The 22060-nt window shown below is 58.0% G+C and overlaps 1 protein-coding gene across 1 annotated transcript; it reads right to left on the minus strand.

Annotated features, from left to right (window-relative positions):
* Positions 1–1651: 1651 nt before the first annotated feature.
* TNS4 (tensin 4) lies at positions 1652–20776 on the minus strand. The gene is made up of 13 exons (XM_075116897.1): positions 20676–20776; positions 13717–14358; positions 9180–9624; positions 8552–8970; positions 7587–7673; positions 6904–7023; positions 6534–6626; positions 6099–6176; positions 5584–5655; positions 4224–4392; positions 3650–3718; positions 3360–3386; positions 1652–2789 (listed from the first exon to the last, which is right to left on the minus strand). Exons 2-13 carry the CDS (start codon positions 14231–14233, stop codon positions 2660–2662), a joined length of 2226 nt encoding a protein of 741 aa, XP_074972998.1. The 5' UTR covers positions 14234–14358; positions 20676–20776; the 3' UTR covers positions 1652–2659.
* Between the last annotated feature and the right edge of the window lie 1284 nt (positions 20777–22060).

Raw genomic sequence — 22060 nt, forward strand, 5'->3', positions numbered from 1 at the left:
GTCGCCATAAACACGGCGGAGAAAAGCAGCGCTGCTTGTGGGCTGCACAGGGCCGGGGCCCTGCAGCCGGCGCGGCGCTAATTAACTGTTGGTTAATGAAACCAGCTCTGCGTGCACCGGTGGCTCTGCCCTTGTGTACAGCTCCTAGCAGACAGGCAAGGTGCAGGCAGGTGCAGGCAGGGCGTAGGCAGGGCGCAGGCAGGGCGCCGTCAGAGCGCCGTCAGCGCGCAGGCAGGGCGCCATCAGGGCACAGGCAGAGCGCAGGCAGGGCGCAGGCAGGGCGCGGGCAGGGCGCGGACAGGGCGCAGGCAGGGCGCGGGCAGGGCGCAGGCAGGGCACAGGCAGAGCGCGGGCAGGGCGCAGGCAGAGCGTGGGCAGGGCGCAGGCAGGGCGCAGGCAGAGCGCGGGCAGGGCGCAGGCAGGGCGCAGGCAGGGCGCGGGCAGGGCGCAGGCAGAGCGCGGGCAGGGCGCAGGCAGGGCGCGGGCAGGGCACAGGCAGGGCGCGGGCAGGGCGCGGGCAGGGCGCAGGCAGGGCGCGGGCAGGGCACAGGCAGGGCGCGGGCAGGGCACAGGCAGGGCGTGGGCAGGGCGCAGGCAGGGCGCAGGCAGGGCGCAGGCAGGGCGCGGGCAGGGCGCGGGCAGGGCGCAGGCAGGGCGCGGGCAGGGCGCGGGCAGGGCGCGGGCAGGGCGCAGGCAGGGCGCGGGCAGGGCGCGGGCAGGGCGCAGGCAGGGCGCAGGCAGGGCGTGGGCAGGGCGCGGGCAGGGCGCAGGCAGGGCGCGGGCAGGGCGCGGGCAGGGCGCAGGCAGGGCGCGGGCAGGGCGCGGGCAGGGCGCGGGCAGGGCGCAGGCAGGGCGCGGGCAGGGCGCGGGCAGGGCGCAGGCAGGGCGCAGGCAGGGCGTGGGCAGGGCGCGGGCAGGGTGCGGGCAGGGCGCAGGCAGGGCGCAGGCAGGGCGCGGGCAGGGCGCGGGCAGGGCGCGGGCAGGGTGCAGGCAGGGCGCAGGCAGGGCGCGGGCAGGGCGCAGGCAGGGTGCAGGCAGGGTGCAGGCAGGGTGCAGGCAGGGTGCAGGCAGGGTGTAGGCAGGGCGCGGGCAGGGTGCAGGCAGGGCTGCACGGTGTCGTGCTGGGGCCCCTTGCCGGCTGCAGCGCGCACTGCAGCGGGTCGCATCCTGCACAGCCCGCGGGTGCTGGGGGTCCCCGCGGGGCTGGGGACACGCAAGCCCGGGGCGTGGGGGCTGAGCCGCGTCCCCCGGAGCTGCCCGTGACCTTGGGGCGCCGCGTTCCCCTGGGTCTGGAAGTTGAGGCTTTGCAGTACGATGGGGATGCGGAGCGTGCAGGGCCTGGGGGTCCACGGCGTGACCTGGGGGGGCCCCAGGCTGGGTGCTGGGGTTTGCCTGAGCAGAGCTAGGGGCAGACAGGCTGTGGGGGGGGGGGAAGCCGTTGGTTTCTCAACCTGGAGCCGGGTGCTCCCCCCACCCCCCGGTAACTCCAATATCTGTTTTTATCGTGGCCGAAGAGCCGTGGCAGCTGGATGCCGGTTCACAGCCCGCCTGGAGGAGAGTGACTTTTTTGTTATGTGCAACGCGTGCATACGCTTGGCAGTTTGGGAGAGCAGAGCAACGTATCTCAGCTGCTGACATCTCTGCAGTGTTTGTGGTGAGATAAATGATCCGCTGCTTTATTGAAAATACCCCTTAGCCGGGTTTGTTAGCCCAGGGTCCAAAATTAAAACAATGTAGACGCACCAGGTAAGCGAGTGCTAAGGGAGGCGGCTGTATGGTGGTCTCGGAGCCGCTCTACTCCACGCTGAGATTACAGCAAGAGCTGGCTCTTCAGCTGGTGTAAATCACGGCAGCACCGATTTCCACGAGGCTGCGCCAATTTACGTCATCTGAGGATCTGGGCCGGATTCATGCAAGTCATTTCCAAAAACCCGACGTTTTACTGTCATGAAAATGTCAACATTTATTTCTCAGCTTGCCGCGATGCCTGGAGGTTGAGCTAGCCTGTAACCCCGCTTTGCAAAAGAGAGCAAGAGAATTTACCAGCACCAGGCATAAATACGCTGCCTTTTGATGCTCCTTGAGGGAAGCAGGATTTTTCAGCAGGGCCTAGTGCTTTTATATGCTTTGATTTGCAAAACTGGCTCCTGGTCTATTGTCAGGGAGGGGAATCCCCCCTGCCTGCACCAGACCTCCCCTCCCATGGCATTGGGGGGGGTTAGGGCCGAGTCCCTGAAGGTGGGAGCTCAGCTCCACCGAACGCGCCTCAGCTCGGACCCCCGCAGTGCAGGCATCGCCCGCAGCCGACAGACATCTCAGCCAGAGTATTTTGGTCCTCCGGAGAAAAGCGAATGGCGATGCCGGGTGAGGGAGGCAGCGGTTCCCTGCGGCGAGCACAGCTCCCGTCCTGCCGCTCCGCTCCCAGCTCGGCACAGCTCCCCGCGAGCGGCCATCCGTGCGATGCCCCGTGTAGGGTCTCGGAGGAACATCTCATCCCACCAGAGCATATGAGACTCTTGACATGACTGTACGTACCAAACCAAAAATATAAATATGAGCTGTTGCCAAAATGCAGCCCAGAAGCCAGAAAAGGTGAGCAGTAGAAGCTCGGCGTTGTGTGGGCAGCTGCCAGCCCTGAGCTGTCTGGGGTTTCTGTCCTCTACGGGGCCAGCAGGAGCTTGCACAGGAGGTCGATGACAAGTGATGGTGGCTGCACAGTGTCGTACTCTGCGAACAGGTGACAGACGTTCTCCGAATCTGTCTGCCTTTTGGCCACAAACCCGAAGATCCTTTGAAAAAGGAGAGAGAGCCTTATGTAGTTTGCATCCAGGAATCCAAAGGAATACGCTTAAACTAGCCCCGGCCACATAGCAAAATCCCAGTTCCAGCAATTCCACTTTGGCCCGCTCCCCAATCACGTTTACTTGGAAGCAAAACAGCCGGGAGAAGTGTTTCTGGCAAGGCTTCCCCAGCTGTGAAAAGTTTCTTGAACGCAAGGTAGAGCCAGACATAAACTCACTTCCTGAGCCCAGAGCAAGCGAGTCACTGGGAAGGACGAAGGATTTGGATGGGGGCTTTCTACATGAGGGGGTGTGGAGAACTGGGCGTAGCCAAGCCTCTCATCAAAACCTACAGAGCAAAACTCCCCACGAAGCTTCACCCATCTGTCCCACATCTCACTCTGCCACCACGTTAACTTGTATTGCGTCCCCTCCTCATTTTTTGAGCTTTGATTCTTTGCGGCTCTGCAGAGCTTTGCAATGCACCCGCTGGAGGGGCGAGGCTGGGCCAAAGCAGCGCCTCCCCCCAGGTATCCACCGGCATGCTTCGGCCGCGGGAGGTCCCTGCGCAGCTCTTACCTTGAGGACTTGCAGTACTTCTGCCACCTGGGGGAAGAACAGAATTGGATTTGCTCAAAAGAGTGATATTTAACTCATTCCATCAGCTGCAAAGTCAAGGTTTACATTTAGCTAAACCCAGCACGTTAAGCCCGGCAGGGGCTGCACAGCCGGCGGTTGGGGTTTGGGATTTTAAGCAGTGCAGAGATGGGAGCAGCGGAGCCGCGCCGGGAGCCGTGGGGAAGCAAGAACCGCGCGGCGGCTCCGACCGGCACGGACACCCTCGTCCCACAGAGCGGCCGATAACTCACTTTCTGTTCTCAGGATCCATCCCGCAAAACCTGATGGCAGCCAAGGGGTAGTGCTTCCTGAAAAACACCCTGTCGGGGGAAGGAGGAGAGCGTGGGGTTAGAGGAGGAAAGTGCCCGCACAGAGCTGGTGGGAGAAACAGGCGTTTGCAAATTCAAGCCCTTCTCAAGCTGTTGTAGCTGCTGGGAACGGGGGGGCGCGGGCGGTGGGGCTGAAGGGGTCCCGCTCCCCGGGGCTGGCCACCGAGCGCAGGCAGCCCTCGGGTTCAGCCGGCTCCTGCCTCCAGCTCTTCAGATGTTGCCATTAGCTTCGCGTAAAGCAGCATCGTGCCCTGTGCTGCAAACAGAAGGGATGAAGTCCATCCCTGGATTGCAACACAGGCCCGTCCTAGCAGGCCAGCGTTTCTTGACGTGCTGCAGATCAGCACGTTGGCAGGCTGAGAGGCAAGAAGAGAGCTCTGCGGTCGCGGGCGAGCTGCATTTCCATGACCGCTTAGCTCTCCCCTGCCACTGGCGAGCCCTTGGCCGCGGCAGCAGCCCGGCAGCCCCGTCCTGACCCTCCCCGGGCAGCTCTTACTTCCTCTGGATGTCCGTCAGCATGACTCCCTGCTCGCTCACTCTGAAGTGCACGAGGGTGGGTGTGGGCAGTGTTTCCAGCTCGAAGGTAGACGAGACGGCTTTCTGGATGGCCGGGGCTCCCGTGAGCGTCTCCATCTTCACCGTGTTGAGGTACAAGACGTTGCACTCTGCAAGGACAGCACAGAGCCCGGCTCAGCACGGGCCGATGTCTCGCTGCGCTGAGCGTGTGCAGTGCTGAGCCCGGCGGTGCTGGGTCCAGGGCCGGGTCCCAGGCATCATCCTGCAGAACCGGGCACACGTAGGCGCGTCAGATCTGTTCTGATGAAAAATTAAAGGTTTGGTGACTCAGAAACTCTTCACGAATTTATTTTGGTTTACTTTAATTCTTTGCACTAATTGTTTTAAAAGTCAGGGTATTTAATTTCCGGTTTCTGAATGTCAGATTTGGATTTTTTTCTGTTTATTACATATTTCCTTTAATGAAAAGCAGAAATACCCCAAGCCAACTAACAGCTGAAGGCCAACCTAAAACATGACATTTCAGGCTGATTGAGCTGTTTAAAGGGCTGTTCTGGGTCAAACTAAACTTTTCAGCTTGCCAACTTATGTTTCAGAATTTCCAGCAAAACAAAGCGGTTCCTGACTCCCCTGACTGCGCCGTGACCCCTCCGCGCAGCCCGCTCTCCATCGCTCTCTGCTCTCACCTGGAGCCCACCCGCGGCTGCACGCTGGCTGGGGCACCCGGGCGCACAAGAGAAGCAAAGACCCTTCCCCACCCTGCTGCGCAGTTCCCGTGTGTCTCCCGTAAGGTCCCTCAGCAATTTAACCAGCCCTGACTGCCCCATCCCTCTCCGAGAAACTCCAGATATTCAATGCCCATCAGTTCAACGCCCTGGTGGAGGCCGATCGGGACAGGCTTAAAAATCAGGGGCTATTTAAAATTGTGGGTCTTTTATCAGCTTTGGGACCTCAGGAACTGTCTTTTCAAACCTTACTTCACTATTGTGAGGACTAAAAGTCTCCTTTCTTTAAAAATATCAGGTTCCCTTGCAGGCCTGTGGTCTGAGGATGTGAAGAAAACCCACAGGTGTCTCCAACCTGGTGGTAAAGCCAGGCGGGGGACATGGCACTGGCACCCACGGAGGCACCGGGGTGTCCTGCTGTTCTGCACAGGTCCAAAGACAGCGACGGCTTTTCAGCGTCAGCTGCGAGTGGTGTCAGAAAAAAAAAAAACAAAAAAATAGAGCCCTGTGGTCAATACGCAAGGGCTGAAGCCCAAAGCGCGGGTGCACGCCCAGAGCTCTCGCTCTCGGAGGCTCAGCTGTCCCCTGGTGACAGCAGCCTGCGCCTTTCCTCACCAGCAGTTTTCTTCAGCAGGGATAGTGCGGGTTCAGGAGTGCAGTCGGGGCTATCTTCTCCATCAGCAAGATCTGCACAAACGACAGACAGGAGCACTGATGTCCGCCGGTCAGGCTGCTCCGCGTCACCACTTTGTGTTGGGTGAAATTCCTCCTCTCACAAGAGGCCCAGAGTCCCAGGGCTGCTTAAATTGCAGGGGCTTAGAGCAGTAATTAATTTAACTGTCCTCCACCTCCCTCTCCTGGCTCCGTTCATCTCTGACCTCCCCGCTCCTCCTTTCCTTGCCCACCCTCAGTGGTCCCCTGCTCCCCGCTGCTTTGCTGACCACCCTCCATCCCCAGCAGAAGCAAGACACCACCGTACTCGAGACAGCTCTTGCAGGTCCCTGTTCCTCCTACGGCCAGGGCAACGAGCCCCTGGGCGGTTCGGCCCCTCCCCACTGCAGGACCATCCCCATCTCCCCAGCCCAGCAGGAGGGACCGCCCGCAGCATCGCTCCTGCCCCCGGCACCTACCTCGGGTGGGGATGCTCAGCCTGCAGGGCAGTGCCAGCGGGGTGATGGCATGCTGATACACAAAGGCGGGGAGGCTCCCTACAACACAGAACCGTGAGTTGGCAGGGCCCTGGTGCCTGAAAGCTCCCACCCACATGCCTCTGTCCCCTCAACAGTGTCCCAGGGACCTCAGAAGGACGGGGGGGAGGGTTAGGATGGACTGTTTGGGGCCTCACAGGGACAAAAGTGGGTTTTCCAACCCCAGCTCCACGTTCCTGTTGTGGAGACTGCTACCACAGTCTCGCTGGCAGGAGGCAGGGGCTGCAGGGCCCCCGCGCCAACGCACTCGCTGCAGGGCTGGGGGAGCAGCCCTGGTCCTGGCCGGTGCTTCGAGGGGCTTTTGGTAACAGCTCCTGGGGCTGCCAGGGCTGCTGCGGGTGACGGCAGCGTCCTTACCGAAATACAGCTCCTTGCTGCCTCCTTTCAAGTGCACCCCTTTGGGAGATGACTCGATGAGGAAGTGCCGGACGAGGTCACTGCTCTCATCGCCTGCAAGCGGGATTGAAGATGGTGTCAGCACTGGCAGAAAGGCCTTTGTTTCGCCCCTGCCGTCCCCGGGGCCCCATCCCAGGGCATCCACCGGAGCTTCTGCTCTGTGCGGTGGGCGCGGCGCCAGCCCCCCATGCATGGGGATGGGCACATGCAGACCCCGCTGCCAGCATCGCTCACAGAACCAGAGTCCTGTGGCTTCTCAGCTTGCTTTAGTTTGACTGGTTTCAGTTAAATCCCTGAAGCAAACCCCACCTTTCCGAGCGAGTCCCTGTACCTGTCTGGCTGCCGGATGGAGAGACGGCAACCTTCATCGCCAGTCCGAAAGACCCCCGGTACGATGTGCTGTCCCGCACAACGAACGTGCCTGGCTCCTTGTCCTTCAGCAGCTGGATTGCTGTCAAAGCACAGGCGGAGGCTCAGCCAAGCAAAACAGGTGGAACCTCCCTGCGTTGCATTTCACGTCTGGCCGACGCTCTCGTGGGGAGTCGTCCCTTGCTAGCAGCGAGAAATCATCAGGAGCGCTTGCTGAGGCCACGCGCATCCCTCGTGCGGGTACCGACTGCGGTGCCGCCGCAGCCTGAGGGGCCCTGGCTCGTGCTGTGGGCCTGTGGTCCGCAGGACAGAGTCAGCCCCTGCCCAGGCCATGCTGCGTCGCAGCAAGTCAGAGGCAGGAGAAGCTTTTCTGGACCTGAGGCAGGGGACGGAGGGGCTGTGGCACAGCCCGTGTTTCTGAGCCCTCCCCCTAGACCTGTGAGTGGGTCCCTCCGTGCCCATCAACCCCCAGTATGCTTTGAATTGCCATCACTGAGTCCCCAGAGGACCTCAGCACGGGCAAGAGCTGGACTGAGATGCTGCAGGGAGGCAAACGGCAGCCTGGGGAACCGGCAGCAGTCCTGCAGACCCAATGAGAGCAAGTCTGAGATGGGGTGCTCCCAGCAGAGACACTTATCGCCTTACCTTGGTCCCTCGTTATGCTCGGCTTGAACCAGTATTTTGATGTGTCCATCACAAACTTCATGGTCGGCTGCTCAGCCCTGAGGGGACCTGCAAGAGACCTTACGGTGTCAAGGCCAGCGTGGGCCCTGAATGACCTTCACGGCAGACACCGCCGAGCAGGACAGAGACCTAGCAAAGATATTTCTCTTTCAGGCTGGCCAGAGTCGAAGTGTTTTTTAAATCCTTTTGACCAGGGCTTCCTCCCTACTCAGAATAATTCGTTCTCCACCTAATTATCTCTCCCAGCAGGCTGCGATGGAGTGCAGAGAGGCAGCACGTGGAATCCCCAGCAGTGCCAGTCTGCCCAGCCCTGCACAAGCCCACTGGACCATGGGGATGTACACCAGCTGGAGATCTGACCCGCAAAGCCCTCCTGCTATTCCCATAAGAATCCCAATTAAAACCCTCTGCCCCGAGAGCTGCCTCTGCTAATCTCCTCCAGAGAACAATAGCGTATTGTTTACCCTTGACTGAGGGACCATATAAACTCCGGTATCTTTAGATGTCCCTCAGAGCATACTGGAACCCTAACCCTTCCTCCCCACCGGTTCTGGGCCCACAAATAAGTATGAAATGGCAAAATCACGGTTCTCATTCTCAGGTGCTATAAATATGTGTATCTGCATCTCCTTGAGGGCACCAGGGCATTTCTGCCTGCTGAGCACACGCCCCAGGACCCTGGTGAACAAAACACCATGGCTAATGCAGGGTCACCAGCAAAGAGCTGGAGACCACCGCGGAGCCCTGCAAGGCTGTGGAGACACACCGAGGATCTCTAGGTCCGGCAAGGACCTCCTGTCCTTCGTGTCTATAACCCACAGATAAACCAGAGTAGAGACGAGTGTTTGCTGCCCCTTTCCTGGCAGCTGTGGGGCTCTGCGGCTCCTTCCCCCCCAGACCTGCCCTGCGGCAGGGAGGTGACTTACTGTCCGAGATGCAGGCGAGCATTGGTGCCGACAGCGCGTTGTTCAGGCCACCGAGCCTCGAGGCCGGGCTGCAGCTGGGAGGGGGGCTTTGCTTGACAGAGGCTGGGGGGGTCTTGGCCAGCCTGGAAGACGCATCTCCTTGTTCCAGGCACCCATTCACCAGCAGCACCTGGATGTCGGCTGCGGAGTTGAGGATGGAGGGGGGGCAGCTGCTGGCCTGTCCCTTCTGGGACGGGGAGGGGTTGGCTGTGGCAGAGCTGGCTGCCCTGGGCAGGTGGTGACTCAGGACAGAAGCTTCTCCAGAGTGAGATCTGATGCTCGGGGATGATGGGCAGGGGCTGGCAGGGGACGGGCAGTCAGCGGAGCAGCAGGCAGCGGGGTGAGCATCTGAGTCGTCATTGTGGAGGGAGTGGGTGCTGCTGCAAGAGGGAGACAGACAGCAGGAGATCAGTGGGGCTGTTTAGCTGGGATAGGATGCACAGCCCACCCCAGGGACCACGCCAGCCCCGCGGGGCATTGACTCCCAGCCTGAGGAAGGAGGTCTTGGGCAATGGGACTTGGGGTAACCGCCCTGTGCCCCTTCCATCCCCATCACCGCGCCAGGACTGGGACACAAGGCAGCATTTACCTTCCAAGGATGTAACTGGTGTCCGAGCCGGGGCTCGAGGAGAGTGGGGAGACCCAGCTGTTCCTCTGCTGGGCCCTCACCACGTGCATGGGCTTCAGCAAATTGTCAAAGGCCAGGGAGGTGCCGAGAGACCTGGGGCCGTAGGAGATGCTGTCCGTCTGTCCAGACGCGCACTGCTGGGGGACAGCGATGCACTTGGACTCTTTGCTGCCGGTTGGGGAGGCAGCGCAGCTCGGCGTGGCCGACCGGGGGCTCGCAGGTCCAGGTGGGCTTGAGAAAACCACACTTCCACTGGTGCTGTAGTTGCTTCTGAGTCCCCCTTTTTGGGGCAGGAAGCCATTGCCCTGGGGGGACCTTGAGAAGAGCGTGCCCGAAGCGCTGGGGGAGCCCTGCAGCAGCTCGGGACACGTGGCTCTGCCTGGCGTCATTTCTATGTACTTAATGTCTGGAGGAAGAAAGAGGAGGTTGTTACGGATTCAGTGGTTGAGTCAGGTTCATTAGCTAAGCTCTGTGGGGGACGTGCACCTCTGTTGTTCTTGCTATTAATTCTGGCTCCAGTTCGCATGCCCTGCAGGGCTGCTGGGCCCAGGGGAGGACCCCGGGCTCACCAGGGAGACCCCCGTGGCCCAGTGCTGGCCTTCGTTAAGACCCTATGGGGGCTGATTTCTTCATGGACCCCAAGTCACGGTGACCCACCGAAGCGCAGGTGGGCTGCCAGGCAAGGGGGGTTACACGCGGTCACGTCTGACTGCGCAGACCCCCCTCACCAGCATTGCACAGCCGGTGCTTGCCGAGACCTGCAGCGAGAGGCGGGTGTTTCCTCCAGCAGCCGCTCTGTTTGTACCTGACTCAAGAGAAAAACATCTGGCTGCTCCCCCCCAGGGATGACATCAGGCTCGGAGGGTGCCCGCGGCTGCAGGCGTGTGGCCCTCACACCCTCTGAGCTGGCTGGGCGGGGGAGCACGGGGACGTCACGGGGGCCCCAGGCGCCACCGGACATTCGCACCGTCGGCACCGTGGCTGTGGAGCAGGAGGCAGAAGGAAGCCGTGTGGGACAAGGGCAGTTACAAGGCTCTGGGTGTCAGCTATGGGACCAGGCGTGCCAGCAGCAAGCATGCAGCCCAGGGCAGGGGCCGGCTGCTCTCCCTTCCCTCCTCCCATCCTGCACAAGTCTTTAGAGGAATAATTTCCAAGGCAGTTTCTGTGCCTGTGCCCTGCTGTGTGCACCTTCCTGCTCTTCCATTCATGCCCGGGGCAGCAGGGCATCTCCTAACCCCTTTGCTTGCCATTATTTACAACGTAACACATCTGACAGAGCATCACTTTGGACACCTTCAAGAGTTGGCTGGACAGGGTGCTGGGCCCTCCTGTATAGACCGCGCTCTTCCTAGAAAGGTTGGACTAGATGATCCCTGAGGTCCCTTCCCGCCTGGGATTCTGTGATCACTTGCTCCAAGACCTTCAGTGAAACCTCACAGCCAGGGAAGGGGACGCCTGGCTCCCAGGCGCCCCATGCACATCAGTCACCGGGCTCCTTGAACAAGACCATAATTTCTGGCTGAGCTAGAAAGTGCCTTTTAGCAAGAGACACTCAGACTTGATTTAAGGGCTTGCAGCGATGGCGAATTCATCACCGCCCCAGGGAAGCTGTTCCAGTGGTTAATCACCCCCACCGCTAGAAGTGTGCGCCTCCTTTCTAGTCTGAACGTGCCCAGGTTTGTTTTCAGCTCCTGGTTCTCGCCCTGCTGTGGAGTTTAGGAAAGTTTCCCTTCTTAAAGGTGTTTCTTGGAGAGACGAAAAACCTTTTTGCTGCAGCAATGAAAAAACTGCTCTTAAGAGCCCTGAGCTCCCTGCCAGTTGATGTTATGTGCCTTATTCCTGCCCTGGGACCTGCCGGTGAGGGTAGCTGCCTGGGGCAGAGCAGCTGACTCCAGACTGCCAAGCACTGCAGACCCTGTTTACTGCAAGGAACAGCCAGACCTCTGGGGCATAAAGCTTGATGAGCAGGAAAAGCACAAGTCTGTACAAAAGTTACTCTCTGAGCCCCTTCTCTGTGCCGATCCCAGCGCGGGATTGGATCGGCACGGCCAGCAGAGAGCCGCCGAGGAGGCGCCGGGTAAGCCAGAAGGGCTGGTCCCCAGCGGGGATGCAGCTGGACCACGCACGGGGAAGGAGCCAGAACCGCAGCCTTCCCCCTCCACACCCTTACTGCCACTGGCAGCCAGCAGCAGCTCCTCCAAAGCCCGTCCTCAGAAAGGCTCCGGAGACACGTGGTTCTGGTATCAGCGTGCAAACCCCTACAACAAGCTCTCAGCTGGGTGCTTTTTGTCAGTGTCTCCCTCAAAGGAGAAAAGAAATGAGGTTTTTAATTTGTCCTTTAGAGAAATAACAAGAGCTTCTGCACCCTGGGCTAACGAGTCCCTTTGCTTCCTACTTTTCTGCCTTTGTTCTGGCATATCAGGTGTGGTTAAACATCAAATATTTGTTCAAGACCTTGGCAAGTTTTTCAGCATCAAGGAGTGGCAGAAGTGCTGCAGACACGGAGCCCAGCTGTCATGCAGGCTGAGACGCCCTCCTCTTCTCCAGGAAGAAGCAAGTACCAGAGGGAGTAAGTGACTGTCATGAACATGTCTCTTATTTCTACAGCGTCTGTTATGCTAAAAGCACTCCTCGTGGTTTCCACTAGACAAGAGCACATCAACCGACCGTGCTTGCAGGGAAACATGCTTCAGGCAGAAAGGAGGGGTGTAGAAATTATTCAGAAAGAGCAAAGGGGCCCTGTGCAGCGCTCCCTGCACGGCCAGGGGGGGAAAGGGAGGCAGGAGCCTAATGGGAGCATTTGCAGGGGGCCAGCTGGCGTGAGGGGGGTGCAGCGGCGCATGCACGGGTTGCACGGCTGCAGCAGGAGGAGGGGCGTGAACAGGGATGCTGTGCAGCGGTAGGAAGTTTGCATAAAAAAATAAGAGCTGTTAAAAGAAAATGAAAGCTGAAGTGAGGCTTTTCCTACTGAATTCAGGGCCAGATTTCCAGATGTTCGGTTCCACACTCGGAGCCAGACTTTCAAAACCACTAGCACGTTACCTGCTGAGCTGCTCAGGACTCCAGCCCTCGAGTGATGCCTGAACGCCTCCAAACACTAGCCTGGGGAGCCAAGAGCTGAACTTGCACTTTGTCACCGTACTTCATCTGCAAGGCCACCCCCTTCCACCCCGGCAGGAAGCAGGGGTGCCGCCTGCTTGCACCGCTCCGGCCCCCGCGCGCCCCGGCTCCGGCTCAGCCGCTCGCCCGTTGGAGCATCGGCACCCTCACAGGGCCAGGGCTGCAGTTCAGAGCACTTGCAGACACGTACCTCGTCCTCCCCCAACCCCACGTTCCTCATGTGGAGGTTGGCACGAGGGCTCAGGGAGAACAGAATTTTTTCATGCCTTTAACATCCTCTCGTTTGACCTTCCTCTGGGAAGAGGGTTAGGGACAGATTTTCAAGGTATTTCCGTGTCTAAAGACACAGATAGGCAATAAGGCTTTTCCGAAGCAGTGAGACTGTACCTTTAGGCACCTAAACACATCACAGCACCCCCGGTGCACCAGAACGCTCTGTGCCCGCGTGACCCTGTGCGCAGCGCGCTGAGCTGCTAACACTGCGGAAGAGCCCAGGCAAGAGCGCTTGGATCAGGAGCAGCGCACACAGCACAGCTTTGGATTGCAGGGATGACAGGAGTGTTGCAAACGGGTTCACGTCAGGCACCCAGGCATGAGAGCAGAAAGAGGGGGTTGGTATGTGCTGCTGATGTTCTGCCTTGTGTATGCCAGGTATGCTGCTGGAGGAGCGCGCAAGCCCTGGAAAAAGAATTTCCCTGGCAAAACGATTGGGAACATTTACATGAGATGGTTGTGTAACGATCAGTACCTTAGCCCAAGGCTTTGGAAATCTGGCTTCAAGTCCTTGTGCCTCCACAGGTCAAGTATGACCCTGGGAAAGGCTCCGCTGCCCTTTGGTAGAGCTGGGGCTCTGCTGCGAGGGCAAGGGCGCTCCAGGCATCGCAGCCAGAGGTCAGTGCCTCTCCCTGGTCTTTGATGGTAATGACTTGGATTAGGCATTTTCTGAGAGCTACAAGCCCCATTTCTTATGAGAAATGTTTTCTCCAAACACAGGGAAACAGAAATCAGGTTGAATTAAGGCTGTTCTCCCTGTTTTCCTTTGGATCCTGTTGAGCTAGCTGGACACGAGACATTTCAAAAGCGGTCAGACCGGGGCCACCTAAGTACACGACTTAGGCGGAGAGCCTGGACACACAACCTGTTCTCCTGCTCTTTTACATGCAGCCCTGACGTGGGCAGACCGTACCCCACGCTGATCCCACGGGGACGGCGGGGACGTCGCTGATGCCCACTTCCAGCCCTTCGCAGGGGCACAGGACCTCACCCTGCCCGCAGCAGAGCCTCTCTGCCCCGGGCTTTCACTCTGCCTCTTGCAAATGGTTTTCACTAGGTCTGAGCTGCGCCGGCTCCACTGCACGACCAGCACCTTTTGCCTCACCTATTGCCTCCAGATCTTGTTTCTTGGTGGCAGCAGCGTCACCCTGAGAAGAAGGTTGGACCGCATCCTCCACTGGCTTGCACATGAGCGGCTGAAAGGTTGGATCGATTTCTAGGATCAGCTGGTTGAGACTCTCTATTGATATGTCCAAGGTAGGAGACACCGGTTGAGCCTCAGGATCCGTGCTGGTGTCCTCCTCCTCCTCCTCCTTTGGCTGATACAGGGTAGTGGGTGTCTCCAAAGAGGTGTCCTGCTGCCCCTTCCCCTGGGCGTGAGCAGCCACATGCTCAAACAAGGGGTGGGCTCCGTACAGCCCTCCGTTGGGAAGCAGGCAGGCGTTGGCGTGCACCATCGCGGACGGGTCAGCCCAGCCCTCCGTTGAGTAGTAGGCATACTTCATCGGCAGCGCCGAGCAGCCCGGGTACCCGGCCCGGTGCAGGCTCTTGCTCTCCTCCTGTGAGGAAACACATACGGTCTGTCCAACACGCAACACGTGGTTTTGTATGACCTGTGACATGGTTTGGTTTTCCAGATTTGATGCCTTAGAGTCCAAGAGAAACCTCCTCCTCCTCCTCGCCTCCCTTTCTCCACCAGGGACCTCAGACCCCTTCTTCAATCCAGCGTCTCAAGCGGAAGAAGAATCTAAGGAATGCAGAGAGAGGAGCGGTTACACAGGCATGCCCAGGGCAGGAGCAGACTTCAGCGGAAAAGTCTATAAAAACGGGGATTTGGAGTGCAAAGCTGGAATTCAGCTCGTAAGAAAACAAGTCATCCTCTATTGCTTTTTTCCACCCCCCTCCAGCCTCTGCTCCCGGTGCCACAGTGCATTTGGGCAAGTGCAAGGAGGATTAGTTTGCAACAGCTTTTCAGGATTCAAAGGCCTAAAAACTAGATTCTGCTTTATTTACGCGGTGCTTATTTTATTGGTTAAGAATGAAACGAATGGGACCCTGACCCTCGGAAGCCATCCAGAGCGGCAAGGGCAGAGAGCGAGCCCGGAGCCATGCGGGGTAGGCTCGCAGTGGGCCAGAGACGCGGAGCAGCCTGCCAGAGCAATGTTCTGCAAGTGGGCGTACATTTAATCTGAGGGTTTATTTTGCTGTTACAATGTGAGCTGAGCCCTGGAAGCCTGTGTATGTGGCTGCTTTCTCAGTCAAGGGACTGCTCTAGGAATCTGATTGCTATTAAATTTTGAATACTGTCTGGCTTCGCTTTAAATAGAAAGTATTTTTTACTTTGCCATTAAAAAAAATCCCCATGGCAGAAGGTAGGCTTCCCTCGGGGGGTTCTGGGCAAAAGGTCTCAGGACACCGTTTGGAGGTGGGGAGGTTGTCCTACTGCATCAGGAACAAGTGGGGTTCCCCCAGCTGCTGCTCTCCCTCGTGCTCGTCGGCATGGCGGGAGCTGCCATTCAGCAAAACTCACTGCCACCAAACGCGCTGGGGGAACCTCGCTCGTTTGTCTTGGGATGAGGAAAATAAGCCTGTTCCCTCCACACCCTTTGTGGCAGCCAAAGCTCAACACCTCAGTGCTCGGGGACATGAAAGCCAAGCACATTCCCCATGATTGGGCTGCACGGGAATGGGCCCGACCCCTCCGGGCAGCACCGGTGGGGACCACGGGATGTCCAGAGAGCCGGAGCCAAAGGCTCACTGACAGGAGTTAATCCTGCAGCTCAGGGCTCCCTCCTCCATACCCCGTGTGGCTCTGGTGTGCAACACAAACAGTGGGCTACGCTTGTTAAAATATTTGTCCTTTCCTGCATCAGTCTTGTACGACTGACTTATTTACTCACGTATCTCGGGTTGATTAACTATGGAGTCACAGGATTAAGAGACACGTCGCTCTTAGGCAGGCAGTCCTTAACCCCCCGCGGGCGAGGGCAGGAGTGCTGGGCTGGCGCGGTACGTCATGTCTGGGTAAGCAGTGACTAACTCTGGTGGCTGGGTGTTGAGATCTGTTATGGAGGTGGCTCAAAACAGGCTGGATTTGCCCTTGATGAATTATATAACCCCGAAGAAGCCTCTCCTCTTGCCGGAGAAACACCGGAGAGACACCCAGAATAGCCCAGACTCATGAAGATTAGTGAATGAGAAGCAAAACATTGCTGCTGCCTGCTGCTGCTCAGTGTACTCGTCACAGCTATGGGTCATGAGTCACACCAGTTGACACTCTCAACAGAGCTAGGAGAGGTTTTTAAAGACTGCAGAAGTTAATAAACACTTCAAACCCCTTTAGCTTCCTCCCAGCCCGGACCCCACTGTGTCTCCCGAGTCTCTGATGGACCAGGCAGCCTGGTCTGTAAGAAAGGCTCAGGAGCGAGGACGTGTCCTGCACCAAGGGCTGTGCTGCAGAAGGGAGAGCACCTCTGGGAGGCAGCTGTCGTGCCTTTAGTTGCAAATTAGACAGGCACATGGCATCCCCGAATTGTAAATGATTAATTCTACAAAGGGGAAAGACGCGCAGCCCCAGCTGCACCTCCAGGCTGTGCTCTGCACGGCCGGCCTGTTCCAGCCCTGACGGGAGATGGACAGAGTCTGGAGCAGGTCGTCCCTACGGAGGGCCAGCCGCGAAGGGATCTAGCAGAAAATGGGCAGAAGAGCTGGACCTCAGGGCAGCAGCCGCTCCCCAGGCTCGGGGGGCAGGCGGGCGAGATGCTCGGGCTGCACGTGGTGGGGTCCCTCCTGCAAGCCCACAGTGCCTTCCAGCCAGCCGTGCCACGGCCAGCACCGCGTGCTGCTCTTCCTTGGCATTTCTGGACCCAAACCCCGAGGCACAGAGGATGCAGCAGTGGGCTGGGAGCTGAGCTCCCCTTTCCCACCGGCCAGCCCGGCTGGCCGTGCCTGCGGAGCCCGTGTCGCCTCCGAAGCAGTCGCGGCGCGGCTCTGCCGTGCGGCCAGCGGGATCGCAGGTAAGCGGTCTGCCCACGTCTGGTTTCTGGCCTTGGAGCACGTATGTGCCGTGACGCTGCAGGCACCGCTGCGAGAAGAGCAGCACAGTACGAGGCTTGGAGGGAGCATTTGTTAAATATAAAAAGAAGAGTCATTCCAGGTCAAAAACACAAGCTAGATGGAGTGAAAATTCGATTCTCCCCTGGGGAGAAGAACTGCCTGGCTCCAGTCAGCGTCCGCAAGACAAGGCTGGTTTTAATTTAAGTAGGTACAGAAATAACGTGCAGTGTGCATGAACCAGGACTGTCAGGGGGCTCCAGGAGCATGCACGCAACAGCTTCCCTCCTCTCTTGTACTCCTGCCCTGAGTTTTTGATCTTTCTTGTGCCTGATGCTGCCAGAACTAGCCTCCAAACCTCATTTCTCCTCCTTTCCCTTCTCTGGGCTAAAGCAAGAGGTCTCTCAGGCTCCTCACAGGAATTTTGAGCCTCAGCTGCAGGCTCTTCTGCTGGAGGAACAAAGGAGAGGGGCTTGGGTGAAGGAGGTCAATCACAAGGTGGCTGTTAGCCACAGCATGGTGTGGGCATGAGAAAGACAAATGTTGCCAGCAGACATCAGGGCTCCCCAAGAGCAACGAGAAACAGCAGCGCCCTGGTGCGCAGCCCTGGCGAAGGCTGCACCCCCGGGCAGCAACGCAAGGGCCACGGGCGCAGGCAGGGAGCCCGCAGCACACGGCAAAGCCGGCAGCACGCCCGAGCCCTGCCGTGCGGCGCGGTGCCCTTTGCAACAGAAGCATCGCAGCCCTGGCAGAGGTAACCCGGGCGCTGCAGGCAGGCCTTGCAGGGCTTAACCGAGGCTGGGAGGATTTAGCGGCTGTACAGAAACGCTGGGGGAAGGAACACTGCTTAAGCTAAGACAAGGCGAGCACAAGAAGAGATAGAAATAAGCTGGCCACAGACCCATCTAGACTGGAAATTACAGAGATTCTGCTGCTGGAAACAGACTAGGGAACAGAATTCCCCCTAAGATGAAGGGGACAAGCCACACATTTTGGCTGCAGACAGACACACTTATAAAGGCCCTTAGTGACACAACTGCCTCTTGCACCAAGAGGCCCAACTCGGTGAGGCAGGAGTTGCAGTTCAGCACGGTAACCCCAGTCCTCCCCTCCGCCTCCAGCCCAGCTTGGCAGGCAGCCCCCTGACATGAAAAGGAGCTGGGCTCAGTGCGTCGGGACTGGGACCAGAGCTGGAGCACCCACGTGGGGCTGCGGAGAGTCGAGGTAGGGTGCTGGGCTTGGAGGGCTGCAGGGTGCCTCCTGGGTGGCGGTGGGAGAAGCAGGGTGCCCTCGGGCCACGGCCGTGCCAGGCACACCCCAGCTGTTAGATAACTGTCTGCACACCCTTCCCAAACCCGCCAGGCACAGCACGGCCCAGCCAGGCTGCAGCGGCCACGTGGATCGAGCCCCACAGACCCTGCACGGGACAAGTCCTGCCGGGCCGGGCCCTGTGCTGGCTTCATCTGCCGGAGCCCAGCGAGCTCGGTGCGGACCCCCAGCTCCACCTCCGTGCTGGCTCTCCCCCAGGCTTCAGCAGATCAGGCAAGGGAACAGCCATGCCGAAAACGCTGCCTCTCAGCTTCGCCTGGCAGCTGCACAGGCAGAGCCCTGGGTGTCCCAGCGCGGTTATTTGGAGCGAAGACATACGAGCTGGGACACAGGCTTGTTCCCTGTCTGCGCTGAGACCCCAAAACAGCAAAGCCAGCTGCCAAGCCTGGGTTGTTTTTCCTTGCAACACAAGCCCTGGGAGCGTCCTGATGACAAGCCTGTTACGCATCCCCTCGCTAGGAAGAGCAGAAGGAGCTGCTGGGATCACCCAGGATTTACCGAGCTCATTACACCCAGCTTGATCATTGGGAGGGCTGCGGAGTGACTTGCCTGGATTAGCAGGGCACGCTGATGAGGTTGAGGAAAAAAGTTGCCATGGTTATGCTGTGTTTTGCTTGCAGAGCAGCGAGCAGAGGTATCACATAGCAAATATTAATATACTTCCAGCTACAGCGGGGTCCGGCACCTGGAGCCTGAGGCAGCTGGTGCCTGAGGAGGGGCAGCCCTCCCAGTGTCCAGGGGGAGAAGGGGCGACTGTCAGACAAACCCGCTTCCCTCCTGCCTCAAACAAGAATAACTAGAAAGTTCAGCAGCAAAAAGAAGCCCTCACTAAATCCCAGACAGCATCGCTAACTCGGTATTTGATCGGGGCAGCATCTGCGTGACCATTGCCAAAGCAGGACTTCTTGCTGGGGCAGTGAGAAACACTCCAATGCAACCCGTCAGCAGAAGCCATCCTCCCCCAGCGACCCCCCTGCGAACAGCCCCAGTGCATCACTTGTTTAGCAACACTTCAGACTTCTGAAAGGGTCTCCAGGGTTTTGGAAGAGGAGAGTTATTAGTAATGTTGAAACTGCTACTCAAATAACTCCCCCTCCCACTGCCATGCTCCCTTTTCCTCTCCCTGGATGGCTCTTTCCCCTTTAGCAAGAGCTTCTCTGGGTACAAGATGAGCAGCAGAGCCTCGTCCCCTACTCCCAGGAGAGGTCCCAGTGCAGCCAGGAGGGTTTTCCCTCCGGCTCCTTGTGGGGTGAGCGGTGGACACGGGAAGCTCAGGGAGGGGGCAGCAAGAAGAGCATCTTTAGAAAGAAGATGTCTCTCCAAAAAGATACTAAAATAGCTAATCCTAGGAATGTTTGAGATAAGTTACAGGAATGTGAGACTTTCTAGACACACTAACAAGCTCCTTGGAGCACCAGCCTGGATTTTTCGCGTCTGAGACCAGAGTCACATCTCACCTCTGTCCCCTTGCATTAGGCAGCATGTTACGGTAAGAGAGGCAGTTTCTCTGCATTTCGGGGGTGCCAAGGGAAGGCCCAGGATGGAGCTGCTGCACAGAGGGCTCTGCAGACCTTTAAGCGTTTCAGAAGGACACTGTACGTCCGCACTGCCCCCCGCATGCTCCCTTGAGCTTACAGCACTACATCGCAGGGCTTGAAACCTTGTGAAGCAGCAGACCGTGCTCCATGCCCTTCTCTTGGGTCCAAGGGACAAACAGGACAAGGTGGGACTAGATACTCTTCCTCCCCTCCTCAGTCCTTCATCTTCCTGGCAATACATGTGCCGACACAGGCAGCGTATCTGCAGTGCTCCTGCCTGCACAGCTTCCACGCACTCATCCTGAGACTCTGCTCCCCTCTTACGCAATGACAGCTCCTCAGAACCTTGGTTTTGGTTTCACAGCATCTCTTGACACTGACCTGAGTCGCAAGGCCTTGACCTTGCTGACTGTCAGTGGCTTAAGAAAGTACCATAACCGAATAACCTTGACTAATGCACTGCTAGCTGATTTTCTGCCTGAGCCCTACACAAACCACTGCCTCCAGCTAGTCGCACTTCTTGCTACCACATGGCATTTTTATTGCCTTGAACTCTCAACACTTCACCACACCGCAGCCTCCCACTAGAAAGCAGGGTGCACACAGACACGCGATCACAGCCTCGCTGAGGCTGAATTCACTTCAGGCAGAGCCAATGAAACCTCTCACAGCACTCGTACGGATGCACAGTCAACAAACATCGCTGGAAACCTTAAATAGGCTTCAAACTCTGAGTGAATAAGAAAGGTAATTGCTAATAAAATAAAACCCATAGACTACTGAGAAAAGTCTAAAACCTTAGCCTAAGCAATAAGCCTAATCCCAAGCCATGTCTCAGAGAACATCCAGTGGCCTTCTCCACCCAGGGAAAACACCACTTGGCCTCTCTGCCAGCCAGCAGTATTGTTCAGGCAGGAACAACCACGTCTTGGCTTATTTGAGACATCTGCAGCAGATTTCTCCCAAGGCACAAGAATAATCACCAGCTAAATGCAAAGCAGCAGGAGAAGACAGAGAAGCGGTGGAAGAGAAGAACCAATACAAAGTGTGAATAACACCAGCACGGAGGACTGAAGGAGAAAAGGACTTGAAAGAGACGGGGAAAAGGCAGGCATGGCCCTTGAGATCAGCACTCAGCAGGTACCTGAGCTGCAGCTGCTCCTCCCCTTTCCTGCACACTCTGCTCTTGCTGGAACACCTCCAACAGCACCCCGAGCTCATAAAGTCAGCAAAGGGTGAGTCCGTGCAAGGACTCGGTCCTCTGGGATCTTTGAATTTAACAGGAATCCAGTCCCTCCCACCTGGGCTGAGCTTTGCTTGGCGCCCCTCCCGTGCCGAGAGTGCAGTCTTGCTTAGGCCAGGTGTTATGCAAGAGGGAAGACCCAGCCATCAGGATACACCTAGAGCAGTGTTGAGCTGGCAGAAGACCAGGTAGCCTGCAAAGCGCGCTGGCGCAGGGCAGCTGATGGCAGGGAGCTACTCAGCCAAGCTGCTCAGGGGGATGACTTTCAGCTGGTGCACAGCAAGGTAACTCTGCTTGGAGCAGCTTGCAGCAGCTCTGCTTGCAGCAGCTGAGCCCCTGCCAAGGGCCAGGACTGGGCTCTGCCCCTGCAATCCCGCGCAGGTCAGCAGGGGCCCCAAACCAGCACTCAGCCATGGCACGGGTCCCCTCGCAGCTCGTGGAGGGAGAACGGACGGGGACGGTGCTTCAGCCTCGCTCTCTGAACGCTGGCCGGAGGCTGTGGAAATAAAGCGGGAACAAAAAGCACACGCCTGCCTCCTCTTCAGGTGGAGGATCGGAACCGGGCTTTCCCTCTGCTCCTCTCCAGAGGTATCTGTTACTCCCTGGTGCAGATGCCGCCAACAGACCTGCGGCGGGGCGAGTTTAAGAGTTTAAGAGGTTACAGCGTGGCCCTTTGTCCCTGCCTCCGTGGCAAGGGCACCACATTAAGGAGCGAAGCTGGTGTAACTGGGTGCAAAGGGAAATGTTCTCTCACCATGCCTGGCTAAAGGGCGGCTGTGACTGCTCAGGTCCAACTAAAGAAAGACCCAGGTCTGCCCACACCCTCAGCACAATTATCTGGCTGCTGTGTTACAGGGAACAGATGAAAAATATATATTTAAAGGCAACCGTGTCTCTAACTCATGTTTGCACAGCGTCCAGCCTGGAGCAGCCAGGCCTGACTGCTGCATTAAGCATTCCTGCAGTGGGAATGGACGATAATAAATAATCCCCAAACATCTTTTTGGATCGCTGTACATTTTGGCTCAAGGGTTTCTTCCAGTTTCAGTGGGCACAGAGCCACGCCGCAACCTTTAAAATCATATATCCGAAATACCCTTTCCCGAGGCAACTGCCTGCTCTGCTGCCCGTAAATGCTTTTGGCTTACCACAACATTGCCCCACCGCTAAGGGACGGTTAGAAAGGTCCAATTTTATCGGGAAATACACCATCCCTTCCTTTAAATTCCTTGATCTCACTTTACAATCCTGTCCTTGCATCCCTGGGTAAACAGTGTCTCACACTG

The sequence above is a fragment of the Phalacrocorax aristotelis genome, chromosome 23 (genome assembly GCF_949628215.1).
Source record: "Phalacrocorax aristotelis chromosome 23, bGulAri2.1, whole genome shotgun sequence".
Taxonomy (NCBI): Eukaryota; Metazoa; Chordata; class Aves; order Suliformes; family Phalacrocoracidae; genus Phalacrocorax; species Phalacrocorax aristotelis.